Here is a 21,877-nt window from a genome sequence, read left to right on the forward strand (position 1 = left end):
TTTTGGTATCAGGGATTGAGCTTGGGTCCCATGCTTGCAAGTCAGGAGCTGGAACAACTGAGCTAAATCCCTGGCCCCCAATGCATGTTTTTTATATTGGCCAGCAATCTGCTATAGGGCCAAAGAACAAACTAAATCCACTAGCAGCACACGAGTAAAACATATTTAACAAGGAGTTTGAGATCAAAAGTTCTGATTGCAAGGATCCAGCATGTCACAGAGAGAACCAATAATAAAATAATAAAATGCATCTACACTCTTCTCAATGAGTAATTCTAGAGAAACAATAACTAACATTTTTGGCTACACTATTTTTTAAGACATAGCAAAGATACTTGTTTTTAATAATTACGTTTATTGGTACATTTTACGTATACATAAAGATCACATTCATCATAGGGAATCTGTACCTGTACATGATATATCTTGATTCTTTTTTTTTCTATTCCCCTACCCTCCCTTCAATCCCTGTTCCCCTCCTATTTACAAAAGCTGTATTTCCATTTTTTCCTTCTTTTCTCATGTTTTTCCTTTCCCTTCCATCCTTTCTTTTCCAACATGCTGGAAATTTCAGACATTAAAAAAAGACAAAGCAGAAATTTTCAAGGTTGATTTACTCTATTCCTTGGTTTGAAATTAGAAGCTGTATTATACTCTCTTAGACCATTAAATTATCTTTAGCACTATGAAAGCATAACTTGATGAAGTATTAATCTACAAGCATGTAATTTTAACAAACAGTACAGTTTTGAAGTTATATAGTAACTCCATCAAAACTGTATAGTAGATTTGGCAACAAAACATGGTTGGTTTGGAGGGTTAGAATAATGTGTTATTTACATAATTTGTAACCTTGCTAAAAGCACCAGACATAAACAAGAAAGCACCAGAATGCAAACAAAAAAAATTACATCATTATTCAATAAATTTAATCACTCATTAAATTAGAATACCTGTTATTGCCCTATTTCTAATGTCTACCATATCGTGTCATTAGATAAGCTACTGAAGCTCTCTTCCCCTCCATTTTTTAATCCATAAAACAGGACTAGGAAAGGAGAGGGTAGAGAGGGTGAAGGGAGGGCAGAGGTATGTGGAAAAAATGGGAACCAAGACCTGTCATGTAAAGGTACAAGATCCCAGTGATAAATGTAACTGTACCATACACTTAAAAAGTACCAATAAACTCAATGAAAAAATAATAGGACTAGGAATACTTACATAATTATGTGTAATGACTTAAGGAGATTATGTATGGGAAGGATCTTTGTAGATAACAAAATCTATATACATTAAAGGTATTGATATTTGTATATAATAAAATAAAACAGAAAAAGAATATATAATATGCTGACATAAGTAAACCTAGGTTAAGAGGACACTTGGAAAACTACTATATTTTTTAAAATGTGCTTTAGACCTAAATGAGAGTATACTGTAGAGAAAGTTATAAATTAACTAGAAAAAAGTCCTTATAAAAGAAGTTAAAAAAAAAACTCTGAGATAATACTTTTTAAAATAATCCAAGTATCTTTCCCAATTCATTTATTCACATTTTTTAAAGCTAGAATTTGGCTGAAAGTTCACGAAACTGGAGATTTTAAAAATAGACAAACTCCAAGATCCATGTGTGTGTTCAAGTCGTAAAGTATCAGAAACAAAAGGAGCTGTATCTTTTTGAAGCAATCTTTATAAATTAATTTCTGTTGATTACTACAGAAATGCCTCTTACCTCTGAAGACTTTTATGTAGATAACGTGTATAAAAATTATTGTGTGGGGCCAGGGATTTAGCTCAGTGGTTCGGTGGCCTGCTTTGCAAGTGCAAGGACCCGAGTTCAATCCCCGGTACCAAAAAAAAAAAATTATTCATTGTGTGCAAATAATTTGTATATTTATGTATATAAACTAAAAAATAAGTTTCTAAGCTTTATATTACATCTATTTAGAAAATATAACATCCTTCGTGTCTTAGGCATTCTTGTAGTATATTTTTCTATTTTGTGAAAATTCTTCTGGCCAGCAATGGGAACTGACCTTTTGTAAAGATTTTGAAAAAATAACATCACAAGTCAACTTTTTTGCATAAATCAAGAGTATTTCCCATAATCTGTGCAAAGTTTCAAGATTCTGAGTCATGTTGCTTGAATGTGTCCAACCACTAGACACGATCCCTTCTCCAAGGGGGAAAAAGCAGTTAGGTGTAACAATCTATTCCAAAATGCTTCTCCCAAGTATTAAAAAATGAGACTAAGAGTACCTCGAAATTCTAACAATTGACATTAAAAAAAGGTTGTTAAACACTTCACCCAAATGATTTCTTCAGTTCTAAAGCTTAGATTCAAAGACAAGAAATAAAGCTGGTGCATCTCTGGCTAGAACAACCTAAATGACAAAAAACAGGTAGGTCACTGCTAACTAAATTTCCTGCTGGATTCAGCACTACTTATGTCACTTCCTGGATCAGTGTAATAGATTCAAATGTCTTTAAGCAAAACAATGTAAACATACCCTTTATTGATCATGAAAAATCAAGAACTTCCATCTCTGTGACCTCTTGCAATAAAACATAATTAAAGTGGTTCTGTTCTTAATAAGCACTGTGTGGCAGGCATTTTGCTGAGTGTCAAAGGTGATAATAAGAAAGCATCTGAGGGCTGGGGATTTAGCTCACTGGCACTGTGTCTGCCTGGCAAGTGCAAGGTCCTGAGTTCAATCTCCAGTACCAAAAAAGAAAAAGAAAAGAGAGCATCTGATACTTTCTACCTTTAAAAGGTTTGTAATATAGATTAGACGATCCTTTTAGAACAATGAGGAAACAACATACGAAAGAACTTTTAAAAATAACATAAGAAGTAGTGTGATATAATATTTATGAAGGTTCAAGGTCCCATCACAAGCAATTTCTCACAAGAGTAGCCCAGGCCTTCCTTTTGTGTAAGCTGCTGGATGGGCTGGGGATCATGAGCCAAGACTGCCACAGCAGTTCTAGTACAAGATAACGACCAGCTGTCCACCTAGATCCTTTTTCTGTTTGGAGAGTTTTAATCAGCAATGTGTGAAAAAGACTACAGTGGATCACTGGAGCTGCTGCGGAATCAGGAATGGCGTTATTACTTCAACTATGAGGACCAGTGTACATTCCTGTCTATAGAGCACAAGCACACAGGGATGCTTCTTCAATTCCCATATCTTATGGTGGAGTTTCTATTACTGACGGCTATCCCTCAATCTGCAGTACATATACAGTATGCTAGTCAATATTTTATGTGACCAAAAAGGAGTGAAATACCCAGATGTGGTACTATATCTCAAATACATAAAATACATGGAAAGAAAGGGAGAGAGAAACATATCTGAATCAGGAATATAACTGTAGCTCAGGTTTTCCTCTTACATTGTATACAACATATTGGAAACAGATAAAGAGACACTTTAAAGTGTTGAGTTTTGAGTTGAGGAACAGTCACTGAAAATAAAAAAATACTACAAAATAATTATAATAGGTATTCTAAAAGTAGGCATCTATCTTAAAAAAGAAATATTAAAAAAATAAAAATAAAAAAGAAATATTAAATGTGTGGAGATAATATGGCTATGACATTCATAGCCAAACAAAGAAAATAACTTGTTTTTAATGGGAAACTGCCTCAAAATTTTAAAATCCTTTCTCTAAATATTACCAAATGAGAAAGAAGCTACTAAGAATGGTATTTCAGTGTTTTTTTGAGTAACAGGTATACTAATATTTCCCCACCAGCCTTCTCAATGTTTTCCTCTCTCTCTCTTTGGAATCAGTTTCTTCCCTAATTTTACTTGAGATTTCCTGTGTTATTTGTTTCTGTCCATGCTCTTAGATTCACTTTATTATATTCTTTTACCTCTCACTCACCAAATAGGGTCATATAAATGCATGAAGAGGACCCAAACATGAAATTTAATTAGATTTATTTCTTACTCATATATCAATTATAACACATTCAAAATGACTTGGAAGTTTGAAAAAAAAAAGTTATTCTCCATTCCCTACCATACAAATCATGCTAAAATGAACACCTAGAACTTAATGAAGAGATAGTAAATGATTGTGCTGAAGTTAAAAACTCTTAACAGAAAGTTAAAAGAACAAAAAACCTTTTGAGCTTTTGTCAGGATTTCTGGAATCATAAGCATTCTTTCTTGCTGACCTATAATGGGAACTCAGTAGTCATCCAACAGTACATCTACTTTAGAGAAAATAATGTCAGCAGCTCAAATGTAATGAGTTTTCAAGAGTGCAGGAATGTGTGCTAAAAAAGAGTAAGTCTGAGACACAGTTGGTTTATTAAATAATTATACACTGAACATCAATGGATTTTTCCATTTTCAGGTATTAAAATATTTTATTAAATGTATGCTCAATTATAAAAGAAAATAATGTGATTTGCTTATTGAGAGCTCTTTTATATATATATATGGCTCATGCTAAACTGAAACTTGGGGTTTCAAAAGTTATATATTTCTGAATTTCCAATGCAATAACTTTGATCAATGAAATTAAGAACCTCATTGAGAGAAGAATTCTACATTCTCCTGCACAAGAAAAGATACTTTCTTTTTGATGAAACTGTTAGGAGAGTATTTAACGTTGGAACACAGAAGAAAAGACCAAGCATGAGACTGAGCATGAGGTAATTCATTACTTCTTTCATTTTCATTTTAGTGAGAGAGCAGAAAGAACAATCCATGTATTTAAAAACCAAATTCCTGTCGCATGACATAGTTAATAATCACTGCAATAAAATTAGCTTCCTTTTTCCCTACTGTTAAAACATGAAAACGGATGTTGTCTAGTAACTACTACTATTTAATTAAGTTCAGGTTTATCCTTACCCTTCCTTGATATACAATGTCAAAAAGTGATAAATCAATAATTAGGAAATGAAAGATGCAAATAGACTGTGGGAGGGGGAGACAGAGAGAGAAAGAGAGAGAGAGAGAGAGAGAGAGAGAGAGAGAGAGAGAGAGAGAGAGAAACACACACACACTCTTAACAGTCTGCCTGAACACCGAAGGGTAGGAAGGGGAATCAGTACATTTCCAGTGGCATTTTTCACAGTGAATTGATGAGAAATAGTTTTTTAGAAATGCAATTCATATTCTTTTTAAAAAGAATACTTTTCATCTTCTTTATAAAAATATAGTTTCTTTAAAGGTAGGATTATTTTCTTTATGAAAAAAATACTTGTTCTCTTTCCAGAAAAACATTACTAATCATGACTTAAATCCATGACTTGACAATTGCTACTTCTAATATATATTATACTGTTTTGATCAAATAATAAAGCAGCCTGAACTATTTTAAAAAGAAAAACTATTTCGCTATTTTAGTGTTCAAAAATATTCTTATGCATTAACTTCTATAACATATATTTAAACATGTTTGTTTTAACAGGCATCAGGTCTCTGCATAGTACTGAGCCCCATTTTTGTTTGTTTGTCTGTTTTTAAATACGGTCATGCTATCTAGTTCAGGTTGGCCTTGAACTCATTAGGTAGCCCAGGCTGGCCTCAAATGTATGGTGATTCTCCTGTCTCAGCCTCCTGAGTGCTGAAATTAAAGGCGTGCACCACCGCACCTAGCTGGAATCCCATTTTTTAAAGTTTACACCCCCACACACACTTTAAACACCTCAGTTTATTCCACACACTTCCACACACACACACACACACACACACACACACACACACACTTTAAACTTTACAAGAGTAAAGCAAATACTTAATTCTCATTAGACAAGTTGAAGCTTTGCCAAAACCCTGTTCTCAGCTGCCCCCTTGCTGCTAGAAAGGAACTTTGAGGTTGGTGTGGTACAGAAACATACCGACTGTCTCAGAAAAAAGGTGAGTACATCATTGCCTTTTTTCTTTTACTTTCCTTTTTAGTTTTATTTTAGGATTCCCTATTTTTAATGTTCATACAGAGATTTCTTTAACTGAAATACCGAATAGTTTCTTTGGTGTGAAAAACTATAATAGTACACAGGATCCTAATGAGATAATTAATAATGTGATATAGGAAGTAAAGGGCTAAAGGTGTAGTAGGGAAAGTGGGAAGGGTGGGGAGAAGGTAATAAGGGAGAGGAAAAAAATATGAGAAACTGAAAAAATGGAAATAAAGTGTTTGTAAATGGGGAGGGGAGGAGGGAGTGAAGGGAGGGCAGGGACAAGGGGAAAAAATGAGAATCAAGACCTATTATGTAAAGGTACAGAATCCCAATGATGAATGTAACTGTATTGTATACCTAGATTGTACTAATAAACTCAATAAAAAGAAAAAAAAAAGGTGAGTACAAAGACTTTCTCAAAAGGCAGAGATGCCATGGCTAAAGTATTCCAAATTTTCTACCATATTTGATTAATAAGTGAAAAAATAGAAACATTCAAATGCCAAAGTTTTCTGGTTGTAAAATCCTAATCTATCACACATATTTATAATTTAGGAAAGGAAGTAAGTAATTAACTGAGAATTTCAGTGATAATAAGTGGCACTAGTAATCAAAGAAGGAGTTACTTATTCTATTGTTAGTGTATGCTTAATTTCTTTCCTTTTTTTTTTTGGTACCAGGGATCGAACTCAGGCCCTTGTGCTTGCGAGGCAGGCTGCGGAACCACTGAGCCAAATCTCGGCCCTAGTGTATGCTTATTTCTAATCACATACCCCCACACACACTTTTTTTTTAAAGATACAAGCCACTGAGGAATTCTAACTCATTTATGTGTTCCTGGTTTAATATACACAACTGTAACAGAAATACTCACATGGCAATTTTATGAATAACACACTGTCATTTCATAGGAAAAGAAGATGGAATGTAAATAGCTATGTATTTTTCCACTTAGTCTAACACTTGTAACAATCAAAAGTGCTAGTATAGCCGGGCATGGTGATGCATGCCTATAATTCCAGCACTCAGGAGGGTGAGGCAGGAGGATCGCTGCAAGTTCAAGTCCAGCCTGGGCTACATAGTGAGCTCCAGGTCAGTCTCAACTACATAGTGAGACAGGTCTCAAAAAACCAAAAGTGCTAGTAGAAACATTTACATGTGCATGACATAACTGGCATTCTTCACTAACAAAGGTAAATGTCTGAGGAAGAAGAGAGGAAAGAATAAAAAATCTTAGCAAGATAAATGTCAACATTCTACATTAACATATTAATTAGCCCATGATTCATCTTAAATTTACATTTCAGAAGTCTCAGTAACAAAGTGGGAATTGGTTTTTGTAGAAAGCTTAAATTGGAAATTTTGATATTTTGCTTTTTGTCTGGTCATAAAGAATATGGATACAGAAATGACAAAAACTAAAAATCAATACATAGTTTATATTTTCTAAATATAAAGTCATAGCCTGACATCATTCCATGTTCACAGTTATAATGCCGAGCAGCTCAAAGTCAAGCACATAATTCAACACTTAAACTGTTTTAGTTGCTTAGTGTATTTCATGTTGCTTCCTATCGCTCACATCTTTGTATCTTCTACAGCACTTAGCTCAATGTCTTGTACACATCAGGCCCTGAAAAATATTTATTCTTTCAAAATAAACTTACCCTTCGAAATGACACAACGTAAAATGTGTCTCCCCTTCGGCGAATAGCTTCAAAGAAATCTTGATAACTTCTGGGTGAAGCATAATATACTTGTAACTCATTCCCTGAGTTCCTACTAAGGAAAGAAAAAGAAAGTGTCATTTATAACTAAAAAAGTTTTAACTCCCCCAAAATTCTTCTCATTCTAACGTTATGTTTAAATTCTAAAATCTCTTTCTACCAACAATTTGGCAATAATCTTTATTTTTAAATTCATTTAATTATTTCTTTGACACATAAAAATTATATATATTTATGGGGTACCATATGATGTTTCAACACAAGTATATATTGTGCAATGTTTAACTCAGAGTAAGCATGCTAATCTACTCAAACATTTATAATTTATTTATAGCAAAAATATTCAAAATATGTAGTACCTTATCATTATGTACAATGACCCTATTGTGCAAGGGAACATTCGAACTCACTTCTATCCAACTGTAACTTAGAAGCTACTGATAATCTTTCCCCACCATTCCCTCCCCACTACTCTCCCCAGCCCTTGATAACCATTATTCTACTCTCTCTACAAGATCAACTCTTTTAGATCCCACATATGAAGGAGATCATGTGGCATTTGTCTTTTTGTGCCTGATATATATTCTCCAGCTCCAGTCCTGACACAAAGGACAGGATTTCACCTTTTTATGGTTGAATAATATTCTATTGTGTGTGACACACACACACTTTCTTCATCCAGTCATTGGGATGGATGTTTAGTTTCCATTCCCTGACTACTTACTGTAAATAGAGATTCAATAAAGATGCAAGTACAGATGTCTTGCAGTAATTTTTTAAATAACATTTTAGCCCAAGATCAAAGACATTTATAAGATTCAATTTGTTAAAACCAGAATTCCCATTTCTGAATCAAGGTTGGTCAAGTACACTGAAAAACATGTACAGTAATTACAAAACAAAATTCCTGCATAAGTTTATATGTTCATAATAAAAACTAAGTCTGAGGAAAATTTATTTTTTACCTTTCTGTGCAATATGTGAAGGTGAGGTTGCCTATAAGGATGTGTGAAAGGTGGAAAAAGCTTAGCGGTTGCAAACTGGCTTTGAATTTTTGTTCCACTCCTCGAGGAGGTATTCTTAGGGACAGTAACCTCTCTGAGGAAACTCAGTTTCCTCCTCAACAAGGTGTAACTATATAAGCCTTGCAGAATTGTTTATTGGGGTCAGAGATATCATATGTGAAAAGTTATCACTCCACAACTGTTAGCAAATGATATGAAAAAAGCCATGTAGATGCCTTCATAAATTAAAAACTAAAATTATAGCACCTCAAACTATATCACTCCTTAAAACACTCAAGTGATACAAATATACTCCTTAAATTTTTCATGTTAGTTTTAAGCACAATAAACTAACATCCAGAAGAATTAAAACCATCATATTTCATTTTTCTCCAAAAATAAAATGTTTATGTATCAAACATTATTTACTTAAAAGATGAACAAGATCAGCCTTAAAGGAAATCATAAATATGTCACAAAAACTTTCCTTTGAAGTAATCCCATTTGCTCACTAAGCCATTTCTAATTATAATGTTTTGGATATATAATCAGTTATTATTTGTGGCAGTTGTGTTCCACACACATTTGTGCATGCTTGCAAATGACCACAAATATTGAAAGCATTTATCTTAGGGTTATAAACACATTTTAGCAAGCAGACAGATTAGCAGATACAGGATCTTGGGCTGGGGATTTAGCTCAGTGATTCTGCCACCTGCTTTGCAAGCTCAAGGACTTGAGTTGGATCCCCGGAACCAAAAAACAAAAGCAAAAACAAAAGCAATCCCAGGAATAGCAGATACCAAATCTAAGAATAAGATTTGGGTCTGTGAATGAGGACTGACTGTAAACCACTAAAAACATTTTTAACTAATGACCAAACACAATCCCATCATAATCATGCTGAAAAAACTGATAAATATATTTTAAAATTATATTTATAGTAATTGAATTCTGGTTAGTACAGAATTGCTAGTTATTGCATAAATATATTTAAATTGCCTATTTCAACAGGATAATACAACCTCAGAATTTTAAACTTTCATGATTACCAATGTGCTGCTCATTGCCATTGAATTCTCAATTAATAAGGTAATGAATAAAATAGCTTTCAATTTACAGTTTTACACACACATATATTTTTCTCAGTGGCCAGAACACTGTCTAGCACAAAGTAGGCTCTCAGTAAATACTAAGTTAATATTAAATAGTTAACTGTAAGTCTGCAGTAGAGAACCTGAGACTCCCCACTTTCATTTTCAAGATACAGTTCTCAGTACTGCTACTTGTCATTTACCATTGAAAGTGCACTTAATACGTGTCAAGGACCATTCTAAGTGTTTCAATATATGGTCTAAGTCTATGCCGCCAGAACTGTCGATAACCAAATTTCAATTACATTACCCTCCTTGAACCACAGAACAAGTTACATGGCACAGTAGTGATCTGAGTTCTGATAAACTTTAGAGCTAACCTCTTACTCATAACCCTGTTAGTACCTCCCTCATCATCTTTCCTTTTACTCGGATATGTCTTATGAAGACATCTTTCAAGTAGTATTTTGCAGTAAAAAATAAATTTTAAGTCAAACAGCTAGGGTCTGAATACTGGTTCTGCTGTTTGGGTCTATGACTGAAAATTACATCAGATTAATGATTTTCCCAGTTTTTCCAAATACATAACCTTCAAATTATTATATGAATTTAAAGATAAACTCCATATAAAGCACCCAGCAAAACATCTGGCAGAAAACAAAACAACAACAAAAAGTATTCCTCTCTCCTACACTTAGAAAATAGATACAAATCAAGGAAAAGACAGCTAAGCTTATTTAAGATTTTCAGCAAAATTATGACTGAATAGCATTGACTATGTATTCAAAATTGCATAGTGTTCAAAATTAGCATATGTTAGGTGAAGTAACATAAAAGACATAGGTAAGGAAAAGGGAAGCATGAGTTTCAACTTTACTAGAATATATGCCATTTTAAAATCTGTGGCTAAGAGCTTCTACAGTTTCTTACCTGATACTAGTGGTTTCTGTGTACTGAACAGCCATCAGCTGAGAATTGGAGCTCTGTTCCAGGGCACCCTAGAAAAGGAAAGGAAAGCTTAATACCATATCATAAAAGTATATGAAGATCTTCTTATACTAAATCATTTGCTATTTTCATTTATTAAGCTTTTATTAAAGTATTCATATTATTTTTCATGGATATTGTGACATATTAAGTTCATGTAATTTAACTCCAACACAGAAATTAGAACTCTAAGTCAAACCCTGGGTTTAGAAATGTGTCTTATGGAGATTAAAATATTTAAGGCACTTTCTATAGTCTAAAGACAGAACAAAAGTTTAGTCTAAGAACTACAGGCCCTTTTTTTTGGTACTGTTTGAACTCATGGCCTTGTGCTTGTGAGGCAGGCACGATGTCACTGAGCTAAATCCTTGGCCCCTGAGAACTATAAGCTTTTTGACCACACTTATAAGAATTACTGGATAGGGCCGGGGATTTATCTCAGTGGTTCCACCACCTGCCTCACAAGATAAAGGTCCTGAATTCGATCCCCAGTACCAAAAAAAAAAAGAATTACTGGATATATAACATGTGTGTCTAAAATAATTGTTACTAGTAACAAGTTCCTAAGAAGTATTAAAGGTCTAAAATGAAAACTAGATCCCCATTATTTACTGAATTGAATGAATACACCTGTATCTTCATACCTAAATACACCTATGGACTAAATCTCATTAAACAGATCTCATCAATGACTCTTTTGGCAAGAAAACAATTCAGTCTGGAACCAGCACTGGTTCACACATACTATACCGCTTCTCTTCATATGGCATCTGCTCTGCACTGTAACATTTTACATTCCATGGCAGTTTTATAAGCTGATCTTCAGAAGAGCATCAAAATTCAAGGCCATATTACTATTATTACATTACAAAGTGACCTGACTGTTTTCCAATCAAACAGTGCCTTAAATAATTGTTTAATCATAAGACATCTGGCATTTGGTCATTATTGTGTCCACTTATCCATCTTTTAGCAATCAAAGCACCTGTGCATATTACATGCAGGGGGATTACAAAAGTAAATAACTGATTACCTTCAAGAAGCTCAGTTTTTAACTGGTAAAGCAAATATATATAAAAACAATACAACATGATAAATGCTAAAAGAAAAGAATATACAAAAAGTTTAAGGGAGAAAAAGAAAGAATTTTATTTGGTGAATGGAACCAACATGAAAAGACTGACTATAGGGCTTCCAACTTTTAGCTCTAACAAACCAAAGGTTCTGTTTTATGAAAATCAAATGTGGTTCTTGCACACAGTAAATAATAATGCTCATTAATCATGCTTAATAAATAAAAATGGAAAACATCCAAAGAAAAAGAGAAACAAATAAAATACTGTACTTACTGACATAGCTATTAAGCAAATAGAAAATAAGACCAAAATTGAATTATATCTCATTGATAAATAAAAATATAAAGTTTAAAGTGAATAGGTGAAATCACTGATGAATTTTAAATGATTTCTGCTACTTTGGCACAGAAGAAATAAACACAGAAGTGTGAAAGAAGCCTGATTTCTTTGCTTACTCTCAGAAATGACTGGGTAGGCTTTAAAGAAAACTGACAGATACATCAGGCAAAAAGAAATTACTTAAGATTTACACAAATTAATAAAGGAAACTTCAAAAAACTGGCTTTTCATTTTTAGCTACCCAGAATTACTGAAAGGTAAAAATTAGCAAATATATGAGGTAAGCATTTATACAAAAAGAAAGATATTAAAATCTCTGATTATGTTGTGATTTGTCTACTTTTCCCTTCACTTGTTATTTTTTTGTTTTGTTTTGCGTATTTCAAATCTTTGTTATTAGGAATTACTATGTCTTTTCATTAATGATATTTTTATAATGAAATTTCTTTCCTTGTCTGTTACAATAACCCTTATTTTTTAAAAAATTTCCAGTACTGGGGATCAAACTCAGGACCTTGTGCTTGTGAGGCAGGCACAGCGCCACTGAGCTACATCCCTGGCTATTATAATAACCTTCATTTGGAAGTCTACTTTATGTGATTAATACGATCAGTCAGTTTTCTAATGCTTATACTTGCATAGTGTATACATTTTTATCCTTTTATTTTCTGTATCTTTATATTTAAAATGTTATTTCTTAAAAACTAAAAGTGTAGGTTCAAATTGAATAACTGATAATGTGAAATAGGGAGAAAAGGGCTAATGAAGTAGGGGAAGGGAGGAGAGTAAGGGAAAGGAAAGAAGGGAAAAGAAAAAATATGAGAAAAGGAAAAAATGGAAACAAAATCTTTGTAAATAGGAAAGGGTAGAGAGGGTGAAGGGAGGGCAGGGGTATGGGAAAAAAAGAAGAACCAAGATCTGTCATGTAAAGGTACAAGATCCCAATGATGAATGTGACTGTACTGTACACCTAAAACCAATAAACTTAATGAAAAAAATAAGTTATTTCTTATAGTTTGAATGTTCCTTTTTTAAAAATCTACTTTAACAGCCTCTACCTTTTAATTGATATTTTATCCCATTGGATATAATTACTAATCTACTTGTTACACATATACAGATATAGATATAGATATAGATAGATATAGATAAAGATATTTGGGGGGGTACCAGGATTGAACTCAGGACGTTGCGACTGCCAGGCAGACATGGAGTCACTGAGCTGCATCCCCCCCAGGACATTTCTATTTATTCTACTTGTTCTTTGTTTCTCTTTTCCTGCCCCCCTCTGTTTTTTAGCTACTGTTTTTGTGTTCTATTTTTCTTGTGTTGGCTTTTTTAGCTGTACAGTGCCCCCCCACCACCAACATGCATGGCTTTACTGACCATGGTTTCAGTTACTCATAGTCAGCTGTGTCCCAGAAACACCAAATGGAAAATTCCAGAAATACCTAATTCATAAAGTTTAAATTGTGTGCTGTCCTGAGCAGTCCAGTGAAACTTCTAACCATCCTGATGCATCCTGCTTGGGACATGAATCATATCCTTGTCTAGCATATCCACACCGTGAACACTGCTTGCCTGTCACCACTTAGTGACCACTTCAGCTGTCATAGTAATGCAGTACTTGCATTCAGGTAGCCCTCATTTGACTTAATAAGGGCCCGATGCAAAAGTAGTGATGTTAGCAGTTTTGTTACAGTATACGGTTGTAACTGTTCTGTTATTACTAGGTACTGTTGTTAATCTCTTGTTGTGCCTAGTTCATAAGTTAACCTTTATCTGGAATATGGTACCATCCACTGCAAGTTAATCACAAGGTACCTTGAAATATTACTTGAATAATATAAGAACTTAGCAGTATATTTCTTCTCATTTCTTCCTCCCTTTGTGTTCTTCTATTTAATCTTTAAACTCTACAACCAATTGCTTTTTTTAAACTTTAAAAATATGAGACTTTGAAAGGAATATATACAAACATAATATATAGATTTTTTTAAAAGGTCTGTCACTTTTACCTAGAGCATTCCATGATGCCCTCCCTCACTAATCTGCTGGTCTTTCTCTGATAACCCGGGGTTCAACCCAGTATCATTTTTCTTAGTCTAAAAACTTTTGAATTTTCGTATAGTTCAGGTCCTCTGGAAAATAATTCTCTTAGCTTTACCTTTATTTTGCCTTCATTTTGCATGATATTGCCACTAATTTGAGATTTTACTTTGTCTAATAACTCACAATTTAGGAAGAGGGTAAAATTATGAAAGAGGACAAGTCAAATCAAAATTTACTTAGAAACAAAAGAAATTTCAAAGAAGTGTCAAATCACCAAATTGAGACTCTTAGATTCTTTTAGCATTTAAAGAAGTAACCTTTGGTGGTGGGGGGTGGGAAGAAGGTTACAAAGAAAACAGAGAGGAGAGTAGCCACAGGCTCTCTACACTAAGAATAAAAGAAATTCTTACATGTTTAAAATCAAAAACAGCATAAGCAGAAGGATCCCGGTAAAAACACTGGACCCTTGGGGCCAGGGATTTAGCTCAGCGGCTCTGCACCTGCCTTGCAAGCACAAGGTCCTCAGTTCAATCCCCCCACCCCCCAAAAAAACAAAACTTGACTCTTCACTTGGACCTGCAAATGTCCAACAAGTAACTCAAAGCAGGATAAAAACGTGGCACCTCTGCCTCCATTCTGTATCAGTCTCCTTTACTTTGAGTTACTCTCTCTGACAGCCACCTTGGATTCCGGGAACATCAGTTCTGATCTACAAATATGGTAACAAATACCCTCCTAGACCACAGCAACTTTCTTATGACAACCAACATGGCCCTGACTGACCAATCCTGATATAATGATCAGCCAGAACACTTCTGACAAAGACTGTTTGACTACCCATACTTCTGTTCCCCTCGTCTATAAATCTGGGAGCTTATGCCAGAAGTGTTGAAGACAGGGCAAAAGAAGCAAGGCCTCTTGTCTTCCCAGTATAGCTATAATGATTAAAGGTCTTCCCTCTCCTCACTACTGTTCATGTTTGTGCTGGCATCTTGAAGCAAGTGGCATAACCCAGTCTGTTAGGATCCTTCAAGTTGTTACTGCTGCCCCAAAATTCTGGTAATAATTTTTGTCTCTTCTCTAACTAACCAAGAACTTTTTTACTTGGACAAATACAGATGCATCCTGTTCCTTTTTTGGTAAAAGCTAAGACTTTTACATTTCTGACCATTATCCAAGCTCCCTACAGAAAGCTGAGATTTTCTGATTTGTGACCATTATTCAAGTTCCCAAAAGAACAGAAAGAGATAAGACTTTTGATTGAACTATAAATCTTATATAAATGAAGTCTATGAAGTTAAAAAAATTTTTTCCTTGTATTAGAATTCCTTCAAATTAAAAAATTACCCCATCCACAGTAATTGCTCTATTCTTTAATTCAATCAATATGAAAGAATAGCATGACAAATTATATCCAAAAAAAGCAAAAAAAAAAAATCCTCATTTAAGTTAAGAATTTTAATCTAATTTTTCACACAGAGCATTATAGCAGCTGTGTGGGATTATCTACTGGCAATGACTAGTCTGGCCTCCTGTGTCCTTCTCCTATGTTGTAAAAGATGGAAACATGAAAACTATACTACCTGAAGTCTTTTGTCACCAGGGTGGGGTTCTGGATATAATTTAGATTTTGCCAGTAAGATGTGCTTGCACTGGATGGGCATGGTGGTGCATGCCTACAATTCCAGCACTTTGCGAGGCTGAGGCAGGAGGATCAAGTATGAGCCCAGTATGGGCAACTTAGTAAGACTCTGTCTAAAACTAAAACAGATTTTTAAAGGGCTGGGTATGAAGGCTCTGGGTTCAATCCCTAGTAACCCCTCCCCCCACAAAATACTAGCAATGTGCTTGCTCCAGATTCAGAAAGTAGATGGGAGAGAGTCCATCTTGCCTCTGGCTATCATGGTAAATGACGTGTAAGATTTGGCAGACTAAAGTTTTTGCAGTTTGACTCTGCATTCCAATGCTAGTAAAATTCCATAATGGTAAAAGTTCATGCCTCTAGATATGTTTTTAACATATTTTTGAGCATATCACACGTTGCTTCCAATTAGTCAACAAATGATCAAATAATTAAGATATTTCCACTAGCATATAAACGTGCAAATCTAGCGAAATATATTCCACCCCAAAATAAAGCTTGTTTCTTGATTTCTGGAGCTACTCTTATTTCTCTATTGGCATTTATAGGAATTATCCTGAATAATTTTCCCCACTTTCTCATCTCTTATTACTAGCCAAATATACTTCAAGTAGACTTGTCATCACAACTACAAGGAGACAACTTTCATCGAAGTTACCAAGTTCTAATGAACTACAAGCTCAGTGTTCATCACTTGGTCATCATCCATCAATATCCCTCAGCCTGCAGTTAATCATATCTTCCTTCTTTAAAAAAAACTCTTTGGGACCAGGGATTTAGCTCAGTGGTTCTGCTGCCTGCCTCGCAAGCACAAAGACCTCAGTTCAATGCCCGGTACCAAAACAAAAAAAACAAAAAAAACTTCGCTTGGGCTCTGGAGCATCACAGTTTTGGCTGTCACACTGGCCTGCTACACATCTTCCTTCTCAAGTGGTGCTCCTCTTTAGCCTCTAATGCTGGAGTAGGCCCAAGACTCACTACCTCACTCTCCTTCCTTTCCTTTTTGGTTTCTCACTAGAAAATTTCACCCCCAAATGAAACTTACAGTTTCAACCTCTTTACTAACTCCAGACCTAGATACCTGATTGTCCACTAGATTTCTCCTCTTGAGTGTCTAATTTACCTATCAAATTCAACATATCTAAAATTCTTAACTCCTGTGTCCAACTCTTCCTTTCCCAATCTTGGTCTCAGTAAATAGCATCACTATTCATCCAGTAGTTAAGGTATAGGAATTACCATTAATTCCATTTATTTCTCAGAAACAATTTCAAATAGCTCTACTTTCAAACTATATTTGGCATCCTCAGTTTTACATCTATCACATTAGTATGGGTTCCAAAAGATCTCCCACCTAGACTACTGAAATGGCTTCTTAACTGGACACCCTACTCGTTCTACTCCTCCCTGCCATGGTCTACTCTCTGTGGCAGCTAGAATGATTTTTAAAAATACCAATCAGGAGTTGGAGGATGTAGCTCAATGGGAGAGCACTTGCCTAGCATGTATGAAGTAACGTCTGTGTCTGTGTGTGTCTGTGTGTGTGTGTGTGTGTGTGTGTGTGTGAATCAGATCAAGCCACTTATCTGGTCAAACTTTTCAACGGTGCTCCCTCATGCCTAGGGTACAAGCTGATGAAGTTTTCAATGATCTCACTTTTGCAGCCTCTCTAATCTCATTTCCTACCATGCTCCCCTCAGTCACTATATTCCACTCTTGCTCATCTTCTTAAGCCTCCTCCACATGCAAACTATTCCCTCTTGTTCTCTTTGTCTGCAAGCACTTCTCCATATTTCCCCTATATCACTACACTATTTTCTGTCATTCTCTGCCTATGACAAAAGCAGTGCCCTCACCAAACCTTTTTTCTTGTGTATACAGAAGAACTACCTATTCCAGTCTCCCTTGCATTACACTAGAAAAAGTGATAGTTTCATCCAAAAAAGTCTCTCTCTTCCCCAACACCTAAAGCCAGAGGCAAAAGCTTAAATTGCTGGAGCTACATAGTAGAAGGAACATGAATCCCTAAGACATTGCTTGGAAGGAAGGCAGCTTAGAGAGCTTCCTTATATAAGAAACATCTTTTATTCCATTAAGCTATAGATATTTTGAGGCTGTTCTAACAGCCAGCACTATTTACAGTACCTGGAGCTTCAGAGAAACTTTGACCACTCAATCTCAAATAGCCACTCATTTCTTAATTCAAATTTTTACCTTCCACAATGCTTGCCTGATTGCTTTTCTTCTTTTTTTTTATAGCACACTTATCCCTAACTTTGAGTATGTGTATTTATTTACTTGTTTATTCTTTGCTCTCCCATTACATTGTAAGCTCCATGAAAGGAGGGACTTTATCATATTCACTACTATATTCTCAGGCCTGGAACAGTCTGTGGCTCATTATCATCACCGTGGGTAATGTTTTCTGGGAGCTCCTAGTGTGCCAGTTGCTAGTCTAAATGCTTCAGAGGTTGTAACAGGGGCTGGGGATTTAGCTGAGTGGTTCTACTGCCTGCCTCGCAAGTGCAAGGACCTAAGTTTGATCCCTGGTACCAAAAAAAAAAAAAAAAAAAAAAAAGGAGAAGAAGAAGAAGAAGAAGAAGTACTACAAGTATCTCATGAATGATGAAATGACTATAAATGATGCTTTGTGACTAACAACATTTGGATAAAAGTTCTCTAAATAGTTTTAAGTAAACACTGTCATTAACCCATAGTGGTACATGTCCAAGTTCAGAAATGCCCTCCATGAATAAGTCCTCACTTCCAAACTGTGCGATGTTTCAACACGTTCTTATTGAGAAGCTCCCTGAGTAAACATATTACTTATTGTATCAGCTATATGCTAAAAACATTTAATAGAGAGATCTTTGCAAAGGAACTCCTGGCTTGAAGAAAATTTGAAGGAGAAAGCAGGAAATAGAATATGGCTGAGCAGGAAACACTAGTGCTATAAAAGCTAAATTAAGTGCCCTAAAACCTAAGAGGAGGGCTTTCAAGTGTCAATGACAGCTACATCACAAGCAACAAGAGGAAGCAGGAAATAGGTAAATGTCAAACTTTCAAAATCTTCCAGAGAAGAGAGTAACTGTGCTGGGGGAAGCCTTCCAACTGTGCCAGACATTGTTAACAAGCAGAAACAAACCTGAAGAATACCGGTCCTCTGTTGATTATTTGTCATTCTTCTTGACTTGGTCCTTTCCACTTCATGTCTGTGAACCCAACCTCGAAGTTCATGATTTAACCTATAAAACAAAGTTAATTAAACATATTCCACAAAAATAGATGTGTCATCCCTTGGCTAGAAATGAATTTAATCATTCTGTAGGTTCCAAAGAATTTTCCAAGGGCCTGATTACTCAATATTGCTTTTTAACATAAAAAAGCTAAGATGTGTAATGTTGTTTTTAATAAAACATGCACTTTTATATATTAGTCTCTTCAATCGTGAGTTCAAAATTAAAAGAAAACCATGGTTAAATATCTGCCCAATATAAATACTGGCTGCAAAAGTTTTTCCACAAAAACAATATTTACTATTTCTGCTCTCGAGCCATGTACAGCACATACAAGCATCTGAGACAATACAGAAATCCTAGCAGGCATCACTGGACTCCTACCAACAAATGGATAAATTAGGACTTTTGAAAATCTTTTTCAGAAGGAAACCAACAGAAATGCCAAAGGAAAGAAAAGTTCATATTTTTCAACAGCGTAAATTAAGGACTAGTTCAATATAACTTCCTTTTATTTTGTTTACTTTTTTTTTTGGTTTTTTGAGACAGGGTCTCACTATGTAGCTCAGGTTGGTCTCGCAGTGATCCTCCTGCCTCAACCTCCTGAGTGCAGGGATTGCAGGCATGCACCACCACGCCTGGCTTATTTTGTTTACTTTAAAGAGAAACTGTAAAGGTGTGAGGCTACTCTTGTTTGACTATAATTGATTTCTAGTTAATACACAGATACAGACACACCAAACTAAGGCAGTTTTTGAGGTTCAGGGATCTGCTTCAAAGTCACAGAAAAAACTCAAGAGGAACGTTGAGAAGGAAGAGTTCAATAAGAAGAAAACATTTATGAATCACAAAGCCTCAAATTACTATCTTCCTAACTTCAAGAAAAAGGTACATTTTGCTATGGATGTCACCATCCACAAGTGTAGCCCTTACAATGAATTTTAACATTATTTTGTAGTTTTCCAATAAGACATATTCAACTATGCCACCATCACATCAAATAGACCCATCACCATCTCTATCAGTATGGTAGGGAAAACTAATACACCCATGATTATCAAATAAGTAATTGAGAGATTCTCTCAGCCACTTAGGAATCTGAATTAATACTTTCCAAGTTTCTAAGGCTAGCCATGGGAGCTTACTTAGATATTTCGGACAAAATCTACAACACCCACCTGAGTGACTCGGTTGTATTAATCAGGGGTTGACAAGGAGGTGGAGGAATATAAAGTAGTGGTTCTTCAGTTAGTACCATTAGGGCTTTGTCATTTGAAACGGAATGATCATATCTGAAACACATATGGACGTTATTTGTTTATCTCTTAAACTCAGTAAATTTGCTTAAAGAAAATCATCACTAGCATTAACTTTTCATTGAAATAAATACATCAGTAAATAGAACACACTGCAAAGTAGAAGTAAATGTAACAGAAAAGGAGAGTATAGTGATTCATGTTTTCCATTCATTGAGCAATTAATGTGCATCAAAAATAAGGGACACAATGACAACGTACAGTTCAAGTCTTCAATGAGTTTAAACTGATACAGTAATGGGAGAGTTTGAAAGAAAGATCAAGTACTTGATAAGAAAGTATTATGTGACCAGGCCTAAGGTCTTGTGGTACACAATTCTATGATAACAAAACTGAACAACCTCCCTAAAACAACTATGTCTGAGGTTGGAGTATAGTAATCCATAAAATACTTGGCAGAATTAAAGGGAAAGAGAAAAAATATAGAAAATTCTGAATCCCTAACACACAAGGGTGACATTAATTACTCTATTAACTTAAAAATACTTTTCTAATCATCATGCTGATCTATATCATAAGCTTTGATAACTAGGGTATGATGTAGGGTACTGAAATCTGAGTTGAAAATTAGTATCTGAGCTGGGGACATCATTGCTATTTATTCTCTTCACTCTGTTATTTAACTGTTGTCACTAAGAAATCTTAACTTATCCTGCAATTCTTTATAAAGGATGCTCTACACTTATAAAACCAGGTATGCTAAAATACCAAAACAAAAAATGTTGTATAAAAATTTAACTTAGCAAGATACATACTTTTTTTTAAATTCAACTGAATTATCAACTTTGTGCCAAGTTCTATTCTTGGTCCTGAAGATCCAACAGGAAAAAAAAGTCTCTAACCTCAGTATCTACTGTATTAGATAAAATAGTCTGAGAAAAAGATGATATTTAAATCAAGGCCTAAATGATAAGAAGCCAGTCCCACAGAAATTGGAGGGAAAGAATTCTAGGTAGACACAAGTTGGGGAAAAGCAGCTTGAGGAACATAAAAGAAGACCACTGGCTGAAAAGTTGTGAGCAAGTGGGAGGGAGCAGGCATAAGAGGAAGCTTAATAGACATAAAAGGCCAATCATGACAAGGAATTGCTAAATGTAATGAGAAGTCATGAAAGTATCAAGTACAGAAGTGAAATATGTGAATTTATATCTTGGATATAAAATGGATTTGAGGGAAGCAAAAGGAAAAGCCTGGAAACCTGTTAGGAGAGAACTATGGCAATCTAGGCAAGAACTGGTGATAGAATGATCTAGGTTGGTGGCAATGGAAACAGAGACGAGTGTAGAGTCACAGCAATTTTTGGAAAGAATACTAACAGCGTACATTGAAAGAAGAATCAGGGTCTCCAGCTCAAACAAAAGAAATAAGGAACATGCCGGGGATTTAGCTCAGTAGTTCCACCACCTGCCTCACAAGCTGCAAGGACGTGATTTCAATCCCTGGTACAAAAAAAAAAAAAAAAAAAAAAAAAAAAAAAA

General features: G+C 35.0%; 1 protein-coding gene across 3 annotated transcripts in view; it reads right to left on the reverse strand.

The window, feature by feature from the left end:
• Atf6 (activating transcription factor 6) overlaps positions 1-21,877 on the reverse strand; it is a 204,911-nt gene that overhangs the window by 104,057 nt on the left and 78,977 nt on the right. For 2 of the 3 annotated variants that reach the window (XM_010617026.3, XM_010617014.3), the window contains exons 11-14: positions 20,262-20,375; positions 18,993-19,092; positions 10,682-10,749; positions 7,594-7,708 (exon numbers count right to left, since the gene is read on the reverse strand). In XM_010617026.3, the coding sequence (XP_010615328.1) occupies positions 7,594-7,708; positions 10,682-10,749; positions 18,993-19,092; positions 20,262-20,375 (397 nt within the window). The remainder of the gene's footprint in view (positions 1-7,593; positions 7,709-10,681; positions 10,750-18,992; positions 19,093-20,261; positions 20,376-21,877) is intronic. The other variant, XM_010617021.3, reaches the window with a different exon arrangement.

Source organism: Fukomys damarensis, unplaced genomic scaffold (assembly GCF_012274545.1).
Source record: "Fukomys damarensis isolate Sample0158 unplaced genomic scaffold, DMR_v1.0_HiC HiC_scaffold_19, whole genome shotgun sequence".
In the NCBI taxonomy this organism is placed as follows: domain Eukaryota; kingdom Metazoa; phylum Chordata; class Mammalia; order Rodentia; family Bathyergidae; genus Fukomys; species Fukomys damarensis.